The sequence below is a fragment of the Salvelinus alpinus genome, chromosome 23, assembly GCF_045679555.1.
Source record: "Salvelinus alpinus chromosome 23, SLU_Salpinus.1, whole genome shotgun sequence".
Classification (NCBI taxonomy): domain Eukaryota; kingdom Metazoa; phylum Chordata; class Actinopteri; order Salmoniformes; family Salmonidae; genus Salvelinus; species Salvelinus alpinus.
The window spans coordinates 30,031,506-30,046,700 of NC_092108.1; the positions used below are offsets into that span (position 1 = coordinate 30,031,506).

Below are 15,195 nucleotides of genomic sequence, written 5' to 3' on the forward strand. Positions count from 1 at the left end.
AATTTTGTCCACTCCTACTGGGGTCCTTTGTGTGTTGTTGGTGTACAATCTGTAAGGACCCATTCAGACCACGTTGGTTGGATGTTTACAGCTGCGCTTCATTCTTGCCAAGAATTTGGGTCTTCCTCGCTGAAAACTATTGTTGAGAAACGAATCAATGCAATCCGACAAACGAAGAATAACGCATAGTAGTGAACAGGAAGCTTTCACTGGACAACCGAAAACCTCCTGCAATGAGCTCCTTGACCATTCAATAAGTCTAGTCACTCCCAGTGTTCAGTTAGCTAACACTAGCTAGCTAGCTTACACTCAGTTGAACATTTTGGTTGTGTTCCAAATATTAACTAGTTAGCTATGACATCCTCCATGGTAGTCCCTGTTATTGATGTGCAAAATGATAATTTCAAAGAACTGTGGCCTGCTATGGTCCTTGCAATCAAGACTGCCTCCTTCATTGCACTGGATACAGTAAGTGTTACAGCGAGCTTTGCAGACAAACAGCTGTGGGTACATTGATGGTTTACGTCTTTATGTAAGCCCATTGACACATATAATGTCTGCATGTTTTGTTTCAGGAATTGAGTGGGCTTGGAAGCAGAAAAGCTTTGCTGGCAGAGTGAGTATGGTTGATTCTGGGGGTTTCTTCATTATTTAATGTAGCTAATGGGGTAAATCCATTTGAATTCAGTCACTTTTTGACAGACCCCCTTTTGATTTGAACGAAACCTTCCATGCATTTTGCCAATTGTAGTAGTTTTTAGAAAGCGACTCTGGACCTGAGTACCAACACATTCAAGAGATAAAGGTGGTCAAAGTTGACCCATTTTGCATACCATACCATGAGACATCCATCTTTTCAATAGGCTGAGATTTATATCATTTACAAGCTTATACACAGGGTTGTCAAACTATTTTCTATAAGTATTTTCTTTTATCGTTAACATCAAGTCTATTTACAAAAAACATGTACATTCCTATTTTTTTCTTCATATTTGCATATGTTGTAGCTTATAGTTGATTTTACATCATCTAAGGTTTTTGTTGTGCCCGCTATCGGTTCAGACACAACATGCTCTTGGATACAGGGTGGGTGTCATGTTTTGGCTGATTAAATGTACTAAAATGGGAATAACATTGAAATGTCAACTTTAAAATGGTACTACAAAGATGGAGGTCCATACTTGTTGACTTGAATGGGCATATCTGTTCCTTTAAATTATACTGTCAAACTTCCATAGGAAACGCTTTGAAATATCATAGAAAATACATGATTTAAGTTGATATTCGACAGTGGTTGGACTGGCGTTGATCTTTGTTGTACTAATTAGATGTTCAAATTTCAATTCAATTTACATTTCGATGGTATACCAGCTAAGTTGCAGTGGTCTGAAGGGATAGGTCCATTCTATGAAATCTATTTCTAGGATTGAAATGACTGCCACCCTGTATTCAAGAGCATGCTGTCTCAACCGATGGCAGGCACAACACAAAAACTTCAGATGTGAAATAGGATCTAAACATATGCAAATATAACATCTGATACTATTTTGATTAAATGATCAAACTCAACCGTTTCTCTTTTCCGGTGATGAAGAAAGACATGGATGTCTCATGGTATGGTGGGGTATGCAAAATGGGTCAACTTTGACCACCCCTATCTCCTGAATGTTTTGTCATTCAGGTCCAAAAATGCACTTTCTGACCACTTCTTCCACAGGCAAACATGTATGGAAAGTTTTGTTTAAGTCTAAAGGGATGCTGTCAAAAAGGGATTTAATTCAATTGGGTTTACCCAATGTACAATCACTATGCTATCTCAATCTCAAGATTTACATTAGCTCTATCTCTGTTTTCATTTTAAGATGCATAGAGGACCGTTACAAAGCCATATGCAATGCAGCTCGCACACGCTCAATTCTCTCCCTTGGGTTTGCTTGTTTTAAGAAACTTGAAAACAAGGTAAATGTAACCTTTGCACATCCTGACATTCAGAAAGCTTAACATAAAATGTTACATTGTTTTATTTGATGTATTATATCTCTTTCCAGGATGATGATACGTACCTTGTCCAGGTGTACAACCTGACGTTGCTCTGCAGTGAGGAGTATGTAATTGAACCACAATCTGTGCAGTTCCTGGTGCAACATGGATTTGACTTCAACAAACAATATGCTGAAGGTGTCCCTTATCTCAAGGGCAATGACATGGTGAGATAAAGTTTTTGTTGTGATCCGTCATAGATCCTGGACTATTCCTTATTTTTACATTTAAGTGGTGAAGTGATCCAGAGTTCTGTTCCTTTCTTGTATCCAGGGAGGGGATTCCCATGGAATAAACATGCGGATGCTGTTTGTGGAACTCCTGCGTGCTCGCAAGCCATTGGTTCTACACAATGGCTTGATCGACATGGTGTTCCTGTATCAGTGCTTCTATGCACACCTGCCAGATAAACTTGGCACTTTCACTGCTGACCTGTCCCAGATGTTCCCAGCTGGGATATATGACACCAAGTACGCCACAGAGTATGAGCTGCGCTTTGCTGCCTCTTACCTTGAGTATGCCTACAAGAAATGGTTAGTAAACTAAACACTAAATATGACACATCTAGCCATACTACTACACATTCAAGGAAGTAGTTACAGTATTTTTGTTGCTCTTTTTTTCCCACAGTAAATTGGACAACAGCAAGTCTCTTGAGGTTGGTGGTAATGGACACCATCTGTTCCTGGAGTTCTGCAAATACTCAGGCCACCTGTCCAGCTATGTGGACTTCAGGCCCTGCCTGGCCGGGTCTAGCCTGGAGGGACCGCTGAATGTCTGCCAGCGTTTTTCTGTAAGTACATCACTTCTTAAACTTGTTGGCAACCCCAGATTCTATTTTAAAGGATCCCAAAAATGTGTGCAATAATGATCAGCACTGGGGCACTTCATGGACTCTTATGCAATAACGAGTGTATAACCAAGCTATTTTTCTAATGATAATAAACTGAATCTGAACAATGCAGTGTCTTGACCCTGTTACACTTCAGCTGACACACGTGTAGTGGGGTAATATTTATCATAAGTATTTTATATATACACACCTCACTCGTAATAAGACTAAGCAATTAACCCATTAAATTAATTATCTGCCTACATAAGATAACTAGCAATATGCAAGTATTATGCATTTAGCCGACTAAGATCAAGGAATGGTAATGAGTAGCGAATATCAAAGCAAGTATTATTTAATAACTTGAATGGGTTCACATACAAGGCAAAGCCTAAGTTACAAAGCATTATTCTAAGCATGTTGAGTGAGATAGAGGTGCACCATGGCTCATGTGAGTGTAGGTATCGCAGCACATCAGTTCAGGAACAAAAAAGTGAAAGACCCTTTCATAAGCATCTGAGTTGTTTAGATTCAAAAGTTAACCTCCAATCAGATATCAGACCTGTAAAGACAACAGAACCTCTGCTTCTCAGGTGTGACAATGGGGGTTGGCAAGATAAGAGAATGCTTGCATACAGTTGATGAGAGTCACTTCAGGGGCTGTGCTGCCATACAAATAATAAGTCCAATTTCTCTATTTTGTTAACTTACAACATTCTGTATTTTGTAGGCTTACGGTTGGTGCCCCAATGGGTCACTGTGTCCCTTGTCACATGACACTGACCTCATCATCCAGCACGATGAAAAAAACAAGGTGGAAAAGAAAAAGAAACGGAAGAGGAAAAGAAAAAACTCTTCTCAGGGGAACGTGGACTTTGAAGGTGCCTCCGAGAATAAGCAGGCCCATATGGAGCTGAAGGATGGAGAGCAGGGCCCGGACCAGGTGATCCCTGACACAGACAGCAAACCTCCCCCTGTCACAGAGCAGGTAGATGGGACTCCGGCACAGGGGTCAGAGAGCGGTGAGAAAATGACGACAGAGAAGGTAGAGGAAGGCAACGGAGTCGCAGAGCCACAGGCTGTGTCTGCAGATGAAGAAATGAAGACTGACAAAGAAAAGGTGGAAGGTAATGGTGTGTCAGAGCCACAGCCTCTGGCCACATCTGAGGCAGCGAAGAAAGAAAAGTCCAAGAGGAAGAAGCTGGAAGGAGGTTCCCACCGGGCAGGGTTCGATGCATTCATGACCGGCTACATCTTCTCCTATGCCACCACTCTGACAGAGAGAGTAGGTGAGCCACCGTGTTCAGAGTCCTGGCTCCCTGAGTGCCTGAACAAAGTTTACCTCAGTGGCAAGTCTGTCCCAATGCATATTGTCAAGAGCACCTTCTCCAAGTCCTCCAAGGCTCACATGCACAAGATGGACATTGTGTGGGGAAAAAGCTTTTCTAGCAGTGTGGCTAGCAAAGCAGAGGGAGCTGTATAAACATTCAATGGAACCAAATGTATTCCTGGTTTATAATAAAGCATTTTTAGTTAGACATGCTTTGTTGCACATTTTAATGTTTGTTGATACAGTTATGTTTCAATAAAAAGGCTTTTCCTTGGTTATGACAAACATGGTAATTTGTGTCTTAAAACAACTTGATGTGAGGTTTGGCAGGAAAAGTGAGCTGATTTCACATTAGTCCTCATCAGCCTGTAGTGCACTCGGTATGACTATGTTCATAGGATCACACTGAAATAAGCACAAGAAGCTAAAGTTAGCCATTTATTTAAAAAACGATTGGACACATGTTCTTTATCAACGTAAAAAAAAAAAAGTTGAATTGAATTGTAAGCTCTTCAGCTTTGCCTGAAAGATCCTGTTACATGTTCATACATCAGCCAAGATGGCAGAAAACAAAGGATAGTTCTAACATCTCTATCACACCATGGCATCTACACATGCCTCATACAGAGTAAGACCTAAAAAGGAGATTGAGTTTTACATCAAAATAGATCCTCTATGTAAAATTATCCTGATGCAGTTTACATTTATTGCATAGAAATTTAGTGATAAAGTTTACTAAAATGTTTTCCTTTCAAGTGCAGAGTATTTCAAGAGACCAAAACATGTGCCAAGGGAGTAGTGAACCAAAGTGAGTGAGTGATGCATCCATGCCAACTAGTGTGTGTGAGTGATGCATCCATGACAACTAGTGCTCCTTACACAACTTATACCCAACAGAGCTTTCAACTTAAGGCCAAAATAGGACCCACCTCAACATAAGTGTGATCACACATTCAAGCCACACCTAATTCCACAAGTTTTCAATACGACATATCATTCAGAGAACTATCATTTTTCATGATGGAGGACGGACATAAAATACCACCCCCCGCCCTCAGTTCGTCAGGGCATGGTTCTACAAGGTGTCCAAAGCGTTCCACAGGGATGCTGGCCCATGTTGACTACAATGCTTCCCACATGTGTGTCAAGTTGGCTGGATGTCCTTTGGGTGGTGGACCATTCTTGATACACACGGGAAACTGTTGAGCGTGAAAAACCCAGCGGCGTTGCAGTTCTTGACACTCAAACTGGTACACCTGGCACTTACTACCATTCCCCGTTCAAAGGCACTTAAATCTTTTGTCTTGCCCATTCACCCTCTGAATGGCACACAAGCCATGTCTCAATTGTCTCAAGGTTTAAAAATCCTTCTTTAACCTGTCTCCCCTTCATCTATATTGAAGTGGATTTAACAGGTGACATTAAGGGATCATAGCTTTCAACTGGTCAGTGTCATGGAAACAGCAGTTGTTCCTAATGTTTTGTACACTCAGGTTATACCAAACGCTTAAATCATAGAAATGTTAAAAAGGTACGTACAAACGATTTCCAGTGCACGTGGGCGTGCACATTTACACAAACTGTATTTGGTTTTACTGCAAATTTAAGAGCAGTCTATTTTTAGTCTCCATAAGAGACCTCTGTAGTCTGGTGAACCACACTCCTTTACTAGCCTTGATATGGTCTGGATCTGGCTTGGGCTCTCCTTTCTGGCAGGCACCATTGTCTAGTACAGAAATACCACTAATCAAGATGATGCAGGGGTGGGGGGTCTCAATGTTGGATAGGCAGTGAGTATGCTGTTTTTCATTCAGAATTCAACCCTTTCTCCCTGGTAAGAGTGTTAGATGTGTTACTTTAATATCATATGCATCTACTCTCCTACATCTCCACATGGGGCAGAAGATAAAACACAATACCATTGAATATCAAGGAGAAGGCAGTGATTTAAAACCAGCATACACACAGAACCTCAAGGAATTATGAGACCCCTGGTTTAGGGGTGCCTTTTTAAGAAATAAAGTAAGTTTCAGTATATTAAATAGAAATCTTTTTTTTTTTAAATCATGAGATTATCTGCAGAGCATTGATCATCACACGTCATCATTCCTATCTGAGGAGTGTCTCTCGGTTAAAAACGAGTTCACACAAGGCTCCCTTTCTCCTTGACCTGTTTAAGGCCTAGATGATGTCACACTTAGAGGGCGGTTCTGTGGAGGCGTGTGGGGCCGTACATGGCACCAGTACAATGGGATTCAGATGGTCTTGGTTTGTGGCTGGGCTGATGGTGACAGTTGGACAGGGAGTGCTCTGCTGCTGCATGCCCTCCTGGTCTTCAGCCTCCATCTCCTCAGACACAGACACCGCATCCCTACTGTCCCTCACTGGGCCTCCATTCTGGGCCTGCATGGGGCAGCAGACATGTTTGTCCTTGACGTTGTCCTCCTCTGGACTCCTTTGGCTGCTAGAGCAGTCCATAGCCTCTGTACGGTCACTGGGCATGGGATAGAGAGACCCGCTCTCATCTACTCTGTTCTCCTCCTCTATTGTTTCTTTCCCTCCACAGTATGGAGGGATCTCCATCACAGCATATTTCCTGGCCCAGGCGCTGAGCACCTTCTGTCGGACCTCTTGGCCCAGCTGGGCTGGGTCACACTTGGAGACAGTGGCAGAAAGGGGGCAGGAGGCAGGGGCGCAGCAGCCGTCCAAGAGGGCCAGCTGGGGGGAGGCGGGCAGAGAGCGGCACTGTCTGCCAGTAAACCAGGTCTCCTGCCACATACCCGGGTGGATGTGGGCTCCAGAGTGGATCTGGGTCCCAGAGGAGAACACATTGTCCTGAGAAGAGTGCAGGTCGAACATCAGGGAGAACACAGACTTGCTGGGCACGTCGAAGAACTTGATCTTGCCTCCACACAGGTCCTCGCGGGCATTGAAGGGGTTGATCTTGCGGGCCCCTGGCACAGCCCTGGGGCCCGGGTTGTAGTAGGGGTCGTGGACATTGACCTTCCGGCTGGGCTTGCGGGAGAAGATGTCTGACTGGCTGCGGGACAGCCAGATGTTGCGGCGAGGACGAGGTGACTTGGGAGAGATCTTATCATCATCCTCCAGACCCAACGGGTTCAACCTCTTAATCCCCTGGACCTTGTCACCTGGACAGAGAGAGAGAGGGAGACAGAGACACAGAGCGAGACACAGAGAAAGCGAGAGACCGACAGAGAGCGAGACAAGTCAAATCTCTACTAGACAACACATTGTTTTGAAGTGTTAGTTCCCAATGTAGCCACCAGGGGGAAATATATGCAAAGATATAAAGTACAGGCATAAAAATAAACGAGACAGTCAAATTCTTACATTGAAGTAAATGGCATAGGTCAAAACATTATGGGAAATACATGCAAATAATTAAGATATAAAGTAGAAATACTAAAGTGGACTGGGGCCTCAGAGATTATAGATACAGAAGTAAATAGTGAAGAGGGAATGACTGGCCAAGGAATGAAAGCCAGCTAAACAAAAACAAAGCCATGCCCTAACATTCCAAATGGCCCCTGAACCAAATTAGAATTGAAATAGGATCTGAGAAAATACTAATTATTTATTTACAACCTACTCAAAGGATACATGGTGATTTCCACATAACAAATAACCGTACTGTATCTTATTCTTTGCTTCACAGAATCAGGTGATTGCGAAACACTCAAGAGGTTAGAGGTTTACGTCATGTTAAATTGTAAGGCAACTTGAACCTGCAAGCAGACACTGCATCATAAATGTTGAGAAAAGGACTGAGGGGACTATTTGGGACAGGGCTTGGGAGGGAAAGGACATCCCTGGCTTGCAACTGGACCTATTTAGAGTAGACCTGGGGTACATCCAAATGGCACCCTATACCCTACATAGTGTGGGTTTTCGTCAAAGGTATTACCCTACAAAAAGGAATAGGGTGCCATTTGAGAGGCACAACAGCTTCTTCCTGGTTCCAAGAAACCATTGCACCGTGCAGCTATTACATGGAAACTGGGTGTCAAGTGGTGCAGGACTGCGGGCTAACATGGCAGGCAAGCTTTTATTGCCTGTAGAAATGTACATTGAAGGGAAATGGATTGCTGAGGGGCATCTTTACACAGTTTGTATTGTTTTAGGGAGTTTGTTAGGTGGTGATGTTTATGGTTTTGATCGTGCATTTGTTATGCTATCCTCATAAAATTATGTTTTGATCATACTATTCCATAAAACAGTTCCACTGCCATGGCAGTCAGGCTTCTGAAGGGGTTAGATAGGAGGTTGGAGGCATCACCTTTAGGGATGGTTTTCTTATCGTTGTCCTCACTGAGGGGGATCCTCTCTCGTTCAGACTCCTCGGCCTTCAGCCGACACAGGATCTCCTCCAGCCTCTTTACCAGCTCAGGGAACGAGGGTCGCAGCTTGGGGTCCATCTGGAGAAAGTGGACACGGACATGGTGAGGAGTGGGGGGGAAAGGGAGGGGGATACAGCAGCCAGGTCAAACAAGATCAGGGGTACTGCTAAATCAGATTGTGTTTATAGTTTCTATCCCACACAAGAGAATAAAGATTTGGGAAGCAGCTTTGTGTTTTGGGAAAACGGAGAGATTGAGGGCCCACTTACGTTGCAGCAGTTGAAGGCTAGCTGCAGGAAGTCAGGAGGACAGTCTCCTACCATGTGCTGGAAGGCATGATAATCCAGGCCAAAGTTCTATCATAGAGGGAGTGGAGAGAGAGAGAGAGAGGGGTCAGGTAGGAAATTCATTTCAACTAAATCCCAGAGTCTTATGTAATGTGATGGGGGATGAGGAGGACTGAGGAAATGGCGCAATACTCACTTCAGTGCGAGGAAGGTAATCGGGGTCGGCCTGTATTCGGGCAATAATCTCACAGAGGACAATACCGTAGGAGAACACATCCGCCTGGAAACAGAAGAAAACAGAGAGACAGACGTTTGAGATAAGTTCTTAGCTTGAGGGGTTGATGTGTATCAGACCAGTAGTACTGTCAAGTCCTGTCAAGAGTAGAGGTCAAGGGTTAGAGATCAGGGACCTACCTTAAGGCTCCATGGATTGATGAGGATTTTGAAAAACTCTATGGTTGAAAGAGATGGGGCAAAAGGAGTGGCTAACTTACTGCAAATTTTGAAATTATGTGACTTAACTCAACAAAAATAATAAGAATCTTTATTAGAAGCCAAGATCAATGATATAAAGAATGATGGAAAAAAACGTGAGTACTTCAAATTAAATTATGGGCAGAAAGACAAATTCAACTCCATCTTTCATAGAATCAGATGGCTTATTCATCACAAAACCATTTGATGTTGCCAATTATTTTAATGATTATTTCATTGGCAGTGGGCAAACTTAGGCAGGAAATCCCCACGACAAACAGTGAGCAATTATATTAATGTATAAAAAACAAAATGAAAGAAAAAGCTGTGCAAGTTTGAATTTTGTAAAGTTAGTGTGGGAGAGGTGGAAAAAGTATTGCTAACTATCAAAAATGACAAACCTCCTGGCATTGACAACTTAGATGGAAAGCTACTGAGGATGGTAGCTGACTGTATAGCCACTCCTATCTGTCATATTTTTAATCTGAGTCTAGAGGAAAGTCTTTGTCCTCAGGCCTGGAGGGAAGCTAAAGTAATTCCACTACCCAAGAGTGGTAAAGCGGCCTTTACTGGTTCTAACAGCAGACCTATAAACTTGCTGCCAGCTCTTAGCAAACTGCTGAAAAAAATGCTGTTTGATTTTTTTTGGTCTTTCAACCAAATACAAAGCTATTTCTCTGTAACAAATTAACAACAGACTTTCAGCATGCTTATAGAGAAGGGCACTCAACATGTACTGCACTGACACAAATGACTGATGATTGGTTGAAAGAAATTGATAATAAGAAGACCGTGGGAGCTGTACTGTGAGATTTCAGTGCAGCCTTTGATATTATTGACCATAACCGGTTGTTGAAAAAACTTAAGTGCTATGGCTTTTCAACCTCGGCTCTGAATCCACAATATGGCAATCTATCTAATAGAACTCAAAGGGTTTTCTTTAATGGAAGCATCTCAAATCAACGTTGATTTGTCACGTGCGCCAAAAAGTAAAATGCTTACTTACAGGCTCTAACCAATAGTGCAAAAAAGGTATTAGGTGAACAATAGGTAAGTAAAGAAATAAAACAGTAAAAAGAAAGGCTATATACAGTAGCGAGGCTATAAAAGTAGCGAGGCTACATACAGACACCGGTTAGTCAGGCTGATTGAGGTAGTATATACATGTAGATATGGTTAAAGTGACTATGCATACATGATGAAGAGAGAGCAGCAGTAGCGTAAAAGAGGGGATGGTGGGTGGTGGGACACAATGCAGATAGCCCGGTTAGCCAATGTGTGGGAGCACTGGTTGGTCGGCCCAATTGAGGTAGTATGTACATGAATGTATAGTTAAAGTGACTATGCATATATGATAAACAGAGAGTAGCAGCAGCGTAAAAAGAGGGGTTGGGGTGCACACAATGCAAATAGTCCGGGTAGCCATTTGATTACCTGTTCAGGAGTCTTATGGCTTGGGGGTAAAAACTGTTGAGAAGCCTTTTTGTCCTAGACTTGGCACTCCGGTACTGCTTGCCATGCGGTAGTAGAGAGAACAGTCTATGACTGGGGTCTTTGACAATTTTTAGGGCCTTCCTCTGACACTGCCTGGTGTAGAGGTCCTGGATGGCAGGCAGCTTAGCCCCAGTGATGTACTGGGCCGTACGCACTACCCTCTGTAGTGCCTTGCGGTCAGAGGCCGAGCAATTGCCATACCTGGCAGTGATGGAACCAGTCAGGATGCTCTCGATGTTGCAGCTGTAGAACCTTTTCAGGATCTCAGGACCCATGCCAAATCTTTTTAGTTTCCTGAGGGGGAATAGGCTTTGTCGTGCCCTCTTCACGACTGTCTTGGTGTGTTTGGACCATTCTAGTTTGTTGTTGATGTGGACACAAAGGAACTTGAAGCTCTCAACCTGCTCCACTACAGCCCCGTCGATGAGAATGGGGGCATGCTCGGTCCTCATTTTGCTGTAGTCCACAATCATCTCCTTAGTCTTGGTTACGTTGAGGGATAGGTTGTTATTCTGGCACCACCCGGCCAGGTCTCTGACCTCCTCCCTATAGGCTGTCTCGTCGTTGTCGGTGATTAGGCCTACCACTGTTGTGTCGTCTGCAAACTTAATGATTATGTTGGAGTCGTGCCTGGCCATGCAGTCGTGGGTGAACAGGGAGTACAGGAGGGGACTGAGCATGCACCCCTGGGGAGCTCCAGTGTTGAGGATCAGCGTGGCAGATGTGTTGCTACCTACCCTCACCACCTGGGGGCGGCCCGTCAGGAAGTCCAGGATCCAGTTGCAGAGGGAGGTGTTTAGTCCCAGGATCCTTAGCTTAGTGATGAGCTTTGAGGGTACTATGGTGTTGAACGCTGAGCTGTAGTCAATGAATAGCATTCTCACATATGTGTTCCTTTTGTCCAGGTGCGAAAGGGCAGTGTGGAGAGCAATAGAGATTGCATCATCTGTGGATCTGTTTGGGCGGTATGCAAATTGGAGTGGGTCTAGGGTTTCTGGGATAATGGTGTTGATGTGAGCCATTACCAACCTTTCAAAGCACTTCATGGCTACGGACGTGAGTGCTACGGGTCTGTAGTCATTTAGGCAGGTTGCCTTTGTGTTCTTGAGCACAGAGATTATGGTGGTCTGCTTGAAACATGTTGGTATTACAGACTCAAATCAGGGACATGTTGAAAATGTCAGTGAAGACACCTGCCAGTTGGTCATCTCTAACATCAAACATGTAAAGTGTGGTTTACCGCAGGGCAGCTCTAGGACCTCTACTCTTTTCTATTTTTTACCAATGACCTACCACTGGCATTAAACAAAGCATGTGTGTCCATGTACGCTGTTGATTCAACCATATATCCATCAGCAACCATAGCTAATGAAGTCACCGAAACCCCTTAAAGAGTTGGTCTGTTTTGGAATGGGTGGCCAGTAATAAACTGGTCGTGAACATCTCTAAAACTAAGAGCATTATATTTGGTACAAATCATTCCTTAAGTTCTAGACCTCAGCTGAATCTGGTAATGAATGGTGTGGCTGTTGAACAAGTTGAGGAGAAAAAGTTACCTGGCATTACCTTAGATTGTAAACTGTCATGGTCAAAACATATAGATTCAATGGTTGCAAAGATGGGGAGAGGTCTAGCCGTAATAAAGAGATGCTCTGCTTTTTTGACACCACACTCCAAAAAGCAAGTTCTGCAGGCTCTAGTTTTGTCTAATCTTGATTATTGTCCAGTCGTGTGGTCGAGTGCTGCAAGGAAAGGCCTATTTAAGTTGTAGCTGGCCCAGAACAGAGCGGCACATTTTGATCTTAATTGTAATCAGAGGGCTAATATTAATACTATGCATGCCAGTCTCTCTTGGCTAAGAGATGAGGAGAGACTGACTGCATCACTTCTTCTTTTTATAAGAAACAATGTGTTGAAAATCCCAAATTGTTTGCATAGTCAACTTACACACAGCCCTGACACACACACTTATCCCTCCAGGGATTTTTTCATTGTCCCCAAATCCAAAACAAATTCAAGAAAACACAGTATTATAAAGAGCCCTTATTGCATGGAACTTCCTTCCATCTCATATTGCTCAAATAAGCAGCAAACCTGGTTTCAAAAAACAGATAAAGCAACACCTCGTGGCACAACGCCTCTCACCTATTTGACCTAGATAGTTTGTGTGTATGCATTGATATGTAGGCTACGTGTGCCTTTTTAAAAATGTATGTAGTTCCGTCCTTGAGCTGTTCTTGTCTAATGATGTTCTGTATTATGTCATTCTGTATTATGTTTCATGTTTTGTGTGGACCCCAGGAAGAGTAGCTGCTGCTTTTGCAACAGCTAATGGGGATCTTAATAAAATCCCAATACCTTCTCATTGTAGGGTTCATCTCGCAGCACCTCAGGGGCCATCCAGAAGGGAGAGCCCACCACAGCCAGCTTCTCCCCCTCACCACTGCAGGCACAACACAAGTACAGGAAGATAAACATTAGACTGGAGGTTACAAGCCTTTTGGGTGAGGGAATAATACAATTCATTACAGTAGATCGGGGCGGCAGGTAGCCTAGCGGTTAGAGCGTTGGACTAGTAACCGAAAGTTTGCAAGATCGAATCCCTGAGCTGACAAAGTAAAAATCTGTTGTTCTGCCCCTGAACAAGGCAGTTAACCCACTGTTCCTAGGCTGTCATTGAAAACAAGAATGTGTTCTTAACTGACTTGCCTAGTTAAATAAAAGGTTAAAAAAACACCACAATGACTATACAATGACTATTTTTGCAATATCACAACAATTATCAGACAAGCCAAAATATTATTAATAATATTGTTATTTCTCTAACTTTGTTTTGAAAGCAGGTCGATTCTTCATCAGTTTAATATGTAATAATGAAGTCATGGCCTGGAGAGAGCGAGCGAGCGGGGCCTTCTTAACCTGCTCTGGTATTATTAGCCTAGCGTACCAGTTTATTCCAAAACAGTACTTCATGTTCCTGCCTAATCAAATGACCCTCCCCTACTGGCACTTGTCCATCCCTTTACCTCCCAGCCGCACATTCATTTACTACAGAGACATTTCACTGGACTTTGACTCAAAGGAGCAAATCTTGATTTTCTTTTTGGAGTAAAAAAATAAAACCGTGGGATTCCATTTCAGTGCTGAACTTAATCTTATGTATCGTGCTAAAAACTGTTTAAGCAATGAATGTAAACCAACATTGTGTTTGTATAGCACTGGCCCGTTTAATATATAACCGTTACCGTGGAAATGACTTACTCATAGTTGGGAATCTTCTCAGCGAGACCAAAGTCTCCGACCACTGCAGTGTAGCAGTTCTCATCTGACTTGATCAGGCAGTTCTGAGGACAGTGAGCACAAATTCCATTATGAGCTTCTAAAATGACTGACATTTATGGAGGAAAAGGGAAAGTTTCAGTGAATGCTCAATCAGTCATACTTGAACTGAATCACAAATGAACTTGATGTACTGCATGTTGGTCGATTAGATTCAACTCAAGAGGTTTACACCCTGCATGAGTCAAAACACCACGTGGCTCAGTTTCAACCCGCAATAGAAGAAACCGATAGCCAGAGAATCACAATAACGTCAAGTACTATTGCATGGAAACCAGGTCCCAACTCCTATGGTTTGAAGAAAATGCACTGGAACACACGTTACTGTATATAAATGCTGACTAGATCTATTATCTCTGTTTCAGAAAGGAAACAGTGCACCACATTTCGGATGCATCCATCCACAGTCAACTGCCACCCACTTTGGAGGTGAGGTCCCGGTGGAAGATGCCTTTGGAGTGCAGGTAGCCCAGGCCATTGGCGATCTCACAGGCCAGCTTGATCCTGGCTGCCCAGCTCAGAGGCTTGTTGCTGTCCAACAGCTGCTCCAGGTTCCCACCGTTGATGTACTGCAGAAAGGTCGAGAGAGGGGGAAAACAGAACAATTTAGGAAGGTTTCAAATGAGAGTTCAGGAGAAAGTTGTCCTCTATCACAGGCTTTCACCTTGATGTGAGCAAATGTTGGGTAGGAAAAAGTACACATTATCAGTAAATGTACACTACTGAATTCAATGACTATATCCTGTACATACTCTACATGAGGTATTGCGATATGAAGTAATGTTCTGTACAGACATTGTTACAGCATCCTGTTGGTCATTTGGGGCTATGCCCCGCCTCATTCAGGAAGACCGGTCAAAGTCAATCGACTTACTCTGAGCGCTCTAAACATAGATTGATGCTAATGCCAAGCACAGCTGAGGACAATGACAGACAAGACTAGCTGCTTGCAGAAAAAGCAAAGTGAATTGGAAATCCACTCAGTAGTTTTAAAAGTAGCTCTGTCGGCTCTAAAATCGGGAGAGGCTTGGCTGTCCTACA

At 43.3% G+C, this 15,195-nt stretch overlaps 2 protein-coding genes across 7 annotated transcripts in view; one reads left to right on the forward strand and one right to left on the reverse strand.

Annotated features, from left to right (window-relative positions):
- Positions 1-19: 19 nt before the first annotated feature.
- LOC139550773 (target of EGR1 protein 1-like) lies at positions 20-4,487 on the forward strand. Its single transcript, XM_071361911.1, has 7 exons — positions 20-468; positions 576-616; positions 1,863-1,959; positions 2,049-2,207; positions 2,314-2,573; positions 2,671-2,833; positions 3,603-4,487. Exons 1-7 carry the CDS (start codon positions 355-357, stop codon positions 4,353-4,355), a joined length of 1,587 nt encoding a protein of 528 aa, XP_071218012.1. The 5' UTR covers positions 20-354; the 3' UTR covers positions 4,356-4,487.
- Positions 4,488-4,627: 140 nt separating this feature from the next.
- LOC139550772 (dual specificity testis-specific protein kinase 2-like) overlaps positions 4,628-15,195 on the reverse strand; it is a 39,067-nt gene continuing 28,499 nt past the window's right edge. For all 6 annotated transcript variants that reach the window (XM_071361910.1, XM_071361908.1, XM_071361905.1 and 3 more), the window contains 7 exons: positions 14,577-14,723; positions 14,077-14,159; positions 13,174-13,258; positions 9,044-9,127; positions 8,830-8,916; positions 8,500-8,638; positions 4,628-7,351 (listed from right to left, as the gene is read on the reverse strand). In XM_071361910.1, the coding sequence (XP_071218011.1) occupies positions 6,384-7,351; positions 8,500-8,638; positions 8,830-8,916; positions 9,044-9,127; positions 13,174-13,258; positions 14,077-14,159; positions 14,577-14,723 (1,593 nt within the window). In that variant the 3' untranslated portion in view covers positions 4,628-6,383. The remainder of the gene's footprint in view (positions 7,352-8,499; positions 8,639-8,829; positions 8,917-9,043; positions 9,128-13,173; positions 13,259-14,076; positions 14,160-14,576; positions 14,724-15,195) is intronic.